General features: G+C 33.8%; 1 protein-coding gene across 1 annotated transcript; it reads right to left on the bottom strand.

Moving 5' to 3' along the window:
* On the bottom strand, positions 3,974 to 8,317 carry LOC105158587 (probable amino-acid acetyltransferase NAGS1, chloroplastic). The gene is made up of 6 exons (XM_020692394.1): positions 7,650 to 8,317; positions 5,710 to 5,797; positions 5,388 to 5,593; positions 5,106 to 5,257; positions 4,568 to 4,967; positions 3,974 to 4,299 (listed from the first exon to the last, which is right to left on the bottom strand). The coding sequence occupies exons 1-6, from the start codon at positions 7,977 to 7,979 to the stop codon at positions 4,174 to 4,176; spliced, it is 1,302 nt and encodes a 433-aa protein (XP_020548053.1). The 5' UTR covers positions 7,980 to 8,317; the 3' UTR covers positions 3,974 to 4,173.

Here is an 8,846-nt window from a genome sequence, read left to right as displayed (position 1 = left end):
CCGGAATCACACATATCATACTTAGTAAATATCAGAATTCTTACAACCAAAAGAATAAAGCAAATAAAATGATACATTACGTCAAACTGAAAAACAGCATTTGCACCAAACTAATACATTGTCAACTAAGCTAAAGTGGTTTTCATAAAAAAGATCATCAACCACCAGATTAAAGATTGAATAGGGCACACTTAGCAGCAGTTTAGAGGAACCTTAAAAGCACAAGACATATCAGCTACTGTAGAAGCTAGTTCTCTTCATGGCGATGTTTCATGTTCTTCTTCTCAGACCGCTTCTTGCCACTAACCACTCGCGAATCATCTGAAGCACTGACGGTGGAATCAGAGTCTGAATATGCCTTCCTTCTCCTCCTTTTATGCCGCAGATCAGCAGAATCATCAGAAGAATCATCACCTGAAATATGGTGACTCCTCCTCGTCCTCTTCTCCTTCCTACACTTCCTCTTTCTTCGCCTGCGCTTCATTTTCTGATTTTTACCTAATTCAGAAAAGTGCCTCAATTTCTTAAAAAGAAAAATAAAAAAGAAATAGAAAAGTACCTTCAAGGTAATCCAACAACCCATACTGCTCAAAAGCATCATGAGATCATAAAGTAAACCAAAATAAAAAATGCTATGAATACATGGGATGGTTAACAAAAAGCAATGAACACTGGGTTAGCTTTGTATTTACTAAGACATTTCAGCAAAAACCCAACCGATAAGAAACATAAATCACACAAAACGCCTCAACCTTTAACAAAGTTAGCATAAAAACTTATAATGAATTTTGATTACTTCTTGAAACTTACCTCTCTTCTAAAAAGTTAAAGATAGTGTCTCTTTCCAGTAAAGGAATCATTCACTTTCTAAAGAAGAGCCACAGGAATAGTTGTGCCATTTATCAAACAACACCACATATTCAACAAATTATAGGCCTAATATCCTGGTTTCTCGAATACCAAAACCACATTAATAGGAAACTGTTACCACTCTAATATGTATGAAACTGCCCATAAGTATCTGAAGGCAGAAAAATAACAGAAACTTGGGCAGGTGAATGATTAGTTCTTTACCTGATAAACAGTAAGCCACATGTAAGCACAAGCATGAGTCAAGCATCAGGTACAACATATATAACTGATTAATTGTTCCTGAACAAAAGGACCATTCTCCCTCTTCCATGCGAGTACCCAAAAATCAAGGTGATGCTACAGAAACTACCATGTGATTCAAGGAAAAAAATTATAGAGACCGCTATTAGCAGGAAGAAAATTAAAATGGCTAAACACACTAAAGTCAGGGTTCAAAACTACAACATTTTGTAGTGCTCACTGGCAACCAATTCAAGAATTGGTTAGCAAATCATAACCACCCAAGGCATTTATCAGATTTTATCAATCCTCCACTTTTATCTCACTATATCCCATCTAGTAAAGTAAATCAATCCTAGACCACTCTTGCTAACGAGATATATTGAAAGAAAAAAGAAGAGGGACAATGCACTCTCTCCTGTCCTGTTACTGCTTTTCGTTTCAATAAATATTCTTTCATATCAGGTAAACAAAAATGAGAATACACATCTATGCAAGCACACAAAAATGTTACAAAGGACATAAATAGACCACCAAGACACACAATACCTGTAATGAGCATAAAATATTGCGAAACTATGGTAACATCCTGCACGACAAAAAGGATTGTGAAGATACAAATGAAGACTTAGAAATTGAAGGAGAATGGCAAATGTAACAAGATGTAGATGGCATTCGTTGGCGCAGAAGATAAAAGCGACACCTCACTTCTTCTATGTTCAAAATGGAAGTAAAACATGTTCTACCGTGACACACACACACCCTGCACACACCGCACACGCACACACACACACACACACACACACACGCACCCTGCATACGCACACACACACACACAGCACACAACACACGCGCACGCACACACACACACACACACACACACCCCACACACGCACATACATAGACCCACACACACACACCTTACTTCTTCTATGTTCAAAATGGAAGTAAAAACATGTTCTACCGTGACACATGCACACACACACCGCACAGGCACACACACACACACACACCGCACAGGCACACACACACACACCCCCCTGCACAGGCACACACACACACACATCGCACATGCTCACACGTACACACACACCACACACGCACACAAACACACCCCTTGTATTTTGTAAAACTTAGTAAAATACAGTTCATACGTTAGTAATTAAAGGAATGTGCATTACACGCATTTCTTGTGCGTTTGGAGATATTTTTTTAACTGTTTTTGATATTTTTTTGGATTTTTTTTACTAAACTGCACTTATGGTATTTATCTATTTCACATGTACAATGATTTTTCTGTATTTTCATCTATTTAAAAAAATATTTTTAAAATACGTTTACTTAAAAATATAAAAAAAATACTTAAAAAAACACAACAAGAACAAAGTTGATAATTTGAACCCTCTATTAAAAAATTATATAATTTTAGCAAATATCAAGAAATATTAATAATATTTTAAATAATAAAAAGATATTCGAAATCATGCCAAATTTTTAAAAAAAATTGTTAATATATCCTTATTCTCATTTAGGGAAATAATAGAGATGGTTGGAGGCCTACTCGATCAATCATCAATCAAATATGTAAAAATGACAATGGTAACTGTCAGAAGATTAGCAATTTGGGGGCTAGGCCTAAAAATGGGGCGATTTCTTATGATACCCCAGCTATGTATACGGGCCTATAGCCTGGTAATGAGCCTACCTCTCAAAATAGCCGGGCTAAATTGGCTTTGTTTTCTTGTCCTATTGAAGTGAGGTCAACCAACGTTTGAAAATCTTTCAGCTCGCACCATACTCTATATGTGAGCAACGTAAGGTAGAAAAGAGATTAATGATGGGGAACAAGCAATCTGTATAATGATTATGAGTTTTTTGTGATTAAAAATGACGTATGCTATAACTGTGGTACCAAATAAATTTTACCCTTATATTATGAGACTAAAAAAACATTGTAGCGGGTAGAGTTGAATGTTTATATGGTTCTAGTTTCAACTTTAAGAGATAACAAAATGCTATTTCTTCTTCATGTTTTCAATTTATTATTGAGAATTCAAATGTATGAGTATGAAATGATATCTAAGGGGTTAATTCATTTGACCACCTTTTCTTCACAAACTGTTTGCACCCGATACAATTGAAAACGACAACATTTTTTAAAGAAAAGCCCAAGTCGTTTTTTTCTTTTTTTCTTTTTTTATTTAATTAAATTTTGAATAATTAATTATATAATTTTATTTAATTATATATAATTAACATATTAAACTTACAGTTGTATTAATTAACATATTAAAATGATAATTTCATTAATTATATATAATTAATTAAAATCATATTAAAAATAATATAGTTGGTTAATTAAATTATATTGTATAATAATAATTTAATTAACCAACTATATCATTTTTATATTAAAATGTGATGTTTAATTGAATATTAATATAAATAACCAAAATCATAAAATACTCCGGTTAAATAATACATGGCTCAATATAAACTATATTTAATAAAAGGACTAATTAAATAATATAATTTTTTAAATTATTCACAACGAGATGGATTGGGCGCAAATGCATGCAAGGCAACAATCCAATAAAAGAATTCTCCTACACAATCAGATGTGTCGGTATCGGGTTATCAAGAATAATTGTATACTTCATTATATTTTTACAACTGTACAAAAAAATATACATAATATATTTGTACACTTAATTATAATTTTATAAATTAATATAATTTTAATATTATAATTTTTTATATTTTAATATATTAATTATATATAATTAAATAAAATTATATAATTAATTATATAAATTTGATTAAACAAAAAAAAATATTGCCCACCCACCCAAGTCGCTATTCCTAATGCGACTTGGGCGTTTTTTTAAATTTTTTTTTTTATTCGAGTTGCGATTTTAAATCGCGACTCGTTATATTATTATTAATATATTTAAAAAAATTATATTAATATATTTTTTTTTATAACAAAAAAATAAATGACTCCAGCCCTTCATAAAGACTGCTGACAAAGAGGTAAACAATCAACTACATGCGTACTAGGGAATTTCCCAAACTTCAAAGTCATTGTTTGGGGCATCCATAGGCATACCTACCCACCATTGTACCTACTCCATCTCTTTGAAACAATTCCTTCAGTACAACTCCACCGATAGTGCCATCCAATAGATGCACTCTTTCAACCCCACCCTGCAAAATGCAGATTTTTTTAACATTATATTCTACTTTTCGAGAGGGAAATCTCGAGTTTGAATAAAACTGCAAACAGGTCGTTTCGTGGTTTCTCTGCAGAGTTGTATCCCGTTTTTCAAATTTGCTTGCCGCAAGGCATTTTGTCATAGTTCAAGCAAAGAATACTGGTTGAGCAATGCAAGACAATCCAGGATACATATTTCATCAGCAGAATAATAGTTGATTATTGACAAGGAGAGATAATCACCAAATTGTGGAGACTTACTCTACAAACAAAAGCTGCAGCGGCTAGTTCCGAAAGGTAACCATTTAGTCGACTCAGCCGTTCTTGACCTCCAATAGCGAAACGTTGTTCACTCGACCAAAGTCCATTCCCGTTGTCAAAACCAACTCCATTTTGGAATTTTGGAGTTTGAATAAAAGCCTTTCCATTGGGAGAAAGGGCCGTATCATTTGATTCATCATACGCTGAGCAAACTTTTTCTTGAGCATAATTAGCAGTCGTCACACGTTGTTTAGCTCGTCTACGAATTAGCATGTCTACATCTTGAAGAGTTAAAAACCGAATAAGCCTCCCACATTCATCTAGAATTGGTCCATCTATGATGCAAATGAGTTTCTCTGCACCAAGAGCCAAGGCACATGCTGTAGCAACTTCATAAGTACTGCAATGTAGAAACGCGAAAAAAACATTAGTCCCTAGAAATCAAACTCTAATCGCCACCGCAGAAGAATAAAGACAGATATTCTGTTCAATAGTACCAAGCAACTACAAAATACCTATAGAAAGCCAATTAGCATACTTGCAATTTAATACTTCTCCAGAACTTGAATATCCCAGATTACTTAAGAGCACTATGGAATCTTGATCAAGCCTCTCACGAATACGAGTCACGTCTATTCTCTTGACTTCACCAGTCGATCCATAATCAATGCCTTCGACTACTCCTCTTCTCTGCTATGCATCTCAGCGTAAGAATAATGAGGAAACAAAACGAGGCAGAATATGGCCCAGGGAGATATAATGTAAATAATATATCATATTTACTTAGATTTCAATCCAATCGATCTACAAGTGTTCTCACCTTAGCTGCCAGAAAATTACCACTTGCGACGCTAACAGCATCATACCACCGAAGGGTGTCTCCATGACGACGGATTCCACTTAAGGAAGGCCGGGGAGATAGTTTAGATTCAATCATGATTCGAATCTTCCCAGTTGCATGCATTGCAGCAGTAAGTGACTCAGAGTCTGTGATTCTGTAGTTGCCGACGTACTTGGGTTCAGATCCTGAGATACTAAGACATGAATTATCAAAACAGAAAGGGACAAGAATTTGCATATCCAAGAAAATCAATTCAAACATTTTGCAAGCTAATATTAAAACATCATAAAGTTCTTCTCACCCTTTTCAGACAAAAGCCTGTCAATTTGGACATGAGTCCCCGGCACAAGAACAAACTTGATTCCTAGCCCATGAAGCAGAGAAATATCCTGAACAAATATTCTATATATTAGTTTAAAACCATGAACAAGTGCTTCTTAAGTGGGAATAAGGACTTGATCAACAGGCTAAAATGCCCTAAGAAGTCACAAAAATGACAAAATAAAATCAAATTCAAGTTTTTTCACTCAGGTCATATTGGTCCAAAACAAATTATATTGATATAGACCTATATAACAAATATAATTTATCCTAAAAGTTATGATGATAGTTCAATCGCATATTCTTGTCTCAATAACGTCACAAATTACTTGAACGTCATACGTCAGAGAATCATAATGGACTCCAACCAACATTTTGACGTTATTAGTCAAAATGCATTACTATCAAAAAAATCCAAAAAGTTACATACGCAATTAACGGTACATTTTGAGTTTCTTATTTGAAGGACTTCAATAATTACTTAATCATCAAATAGTCAACTTATCATAATAGGGCCCCACTCAATATTTCCTGGAGTTCACATCGATCTCGTACAACAACGAATAGAAAGCAATCCTTACGCTGGCTTAAATCAAAATCCATCCTATGTAAGCACAAAACATCGAAGTATATTACTCCACACGTCCTAACAAAATTCACTAGGGCACGAAAGAGTCCTTTTAATATGAATCGCACGTGAAAACGTTGAAAGACGAGGATTAACTATTAAGTATATGAGTAGCGTGATTTACGTGAAATGATTTACTGCTTTAGTACTTAATTACACATCCGGTACATATAAGAAATGTACAGTATAAAATTACTGTTGAATAAATAAATGGGAGAATTATTTGTTTAGCCCTTTAAATTTGATTGTTATTAATTTTAATCCTTTAATTTATTCGTTTTAATTTTAGTCTGATAACTGTTAAAATTGATTAATTTTAGTTCATTAATCCAATTTCGGACAATTGTATCCCTACATAGCTTTTTAAGAGCAATTCTTTTAGTTCATATATATCCATTTATATATTGTGTATCTCGTCGCTAATACTCGCCTAGAATGGTATAAGAGTCTAGGTTTATTAAAGAAATATTTGTTTGTATTACACTTACAGACCATTAACCTTTATCATCAAAAGGACAAAAAAGTTATAAATTAGGCTAAATGATCAAATTTACGTAAAATTGATAGATAAAAGACTCTAATGTTGTCAGAGATAAAGGATTAAAATGAATTCAGACCAAAGTTATAAGACGAAAATTTTCTTTTTTCCTAAATAAAACTATTACATTCTATAATATGGACACAAAATTTTATGCTACCAAGTGAGATAATTAATCATTACAGACATATAGATATAGAATAGTCAGAGAATTATATATGTAGATATAGAATAGATAATTGATATTCATAATCAACGTTTAGTATTTTCATAAATTTTTAACATTTTGTGCTATTTAATTAGTTTTAAATATTTTTAATATTTAATATTTTCAATTGCCTCTCCAAAATAGTTTTGATAATTTGTTAAAATAGACCAGAAAGATTAAACTCAAGGTAAAATTATGAAAAATAATTTAGCAAAAAAAATACAATTTCAGTCCTGTAAATTAGGATGTGACAATCTTGAATTCGTTTAAATTAAAATTCACAATTAAGTTTTATAATTTTAAAAATCATAGCAAGTTTAGTCCTTTCCACCAAATTGGGTAGAAAATTACATGTTATCAATTATGTCAACACCTAAATTTGCCGCGTCCCACAAATTTGATGACATGGCAAAAAGAAAAATTACGAGTTGAAAAAACTTATCATAGAGCGGTAATATTCTTTTTGGTGAGTTATTCTCTGAAACCAAAAAAAAAACAATTTGTAAGTCCTCTGTAAAGAGGGTATGATCAGACAAGCATATATACCTCAAGAATGGAGGGTAAGTGAGGGCTATCAACAATCTCACTGGACAACACCACCACCAATGTACAACCCTTATGCAGCAGATGATACGGCTGCGCGGCCCTCATCACCTCCTCCAAGGTACGACCACCACCTCCATCGCCGTTGACGTCAGCCGAACACCTGACGACAACAGAGAGAGAATCCCTTTTCTTGCTTCTCCACAGCACCACCTGATCTCCAACTCTCCCCACAGACGACTGATCAGTACCACCACCCCTTGTGAGCATTCTCCTCTCTTGATTCAGACATGGTGAGAGTTGCAAAGTCTTGGCCATGCACACGAATGCCATTAGCAGTAGCAGTCTATAGTTGTTGAAATGAGAGAAGAAGTGATGTGTTGGTTTTGGGTATACAGTAGGTAGGTTGGTAGGTATGATGATGCCTCGAGCTGGTCGTCAAGCTTATCGGGAGGACGCAGCGAAACGTTGGAGTTAATTTAAGTTGAGGTGATGAGGACAAGGGAGGAGTACTCGGTTGGGCAGAGAAAACGCAGTACGGTGTTGGTGTGTACGAGGGTTAGTGGAAGCTAGCGGATATGAATTGTCTGAATCTGACCTGTTTTATGGGGAAGTTCGGATAGGGATAAGTTGCTTTGTGGGTGGGGGTGGGGATGGGGGTGCCTTGCGTGTATGACTGCTCTACACCATGTACAGTTCGAAACTTGAGTCCTTGACCAATGAGGATAGTATGTGAATTGTGAACCATCACCTGTATATTGTAGAGGATAATGAAGTCTGGCTACACGCGATGACTAATCACTTATCACTAAATATTATAAATATATTTATTATATGATTGATATATTTTATTTATTTTTATTTGAATTTTAATTAATTCTTAATTTAATTCAGAACTTTTCTATATTTTGAGGACAATGCGGTGGGTTGTAAGGAAGGGGGGATTGCTGTAATAAAAGTGTGAAAAGTTTATAAAATTGCATTACATTCATTTTCCCTAGCTAAATTATATCTTTTTATCTTAAATTTGTAATGCATGCGTCTTCTATTTTACTTCCCATAGAAATGTTATATGTATAAGATATTTTCTTAAATAAATAATAAATAACATAATTGTGGTAACAAGAACTTTAGAATTACTGCAGGGGGACAGCAAAATAATAATATATGGTATGAAAAGGTTAAATTTACATTCATTTT

Source organism: Sesamum indicum, linkage group LG3 (genome assembly GCF_000512975.1).
Source record: "Sesamum indicum cultivar Zhongzhi No. 13 linkage group LG3, S_indicum_v1.0, whole genome shotgun sequence".
NCBI classification, from domain to species: domain Eukaryota; kingdom Viridiplantae; phylum Streptophyta; class Magnoliopsida; order Lamiales; family Pedaliaceae; genus Sesamum; species Sesamum indicum.
This window is presented reverse-complemented; position numbering and strand designations above follow the sequence as displayed.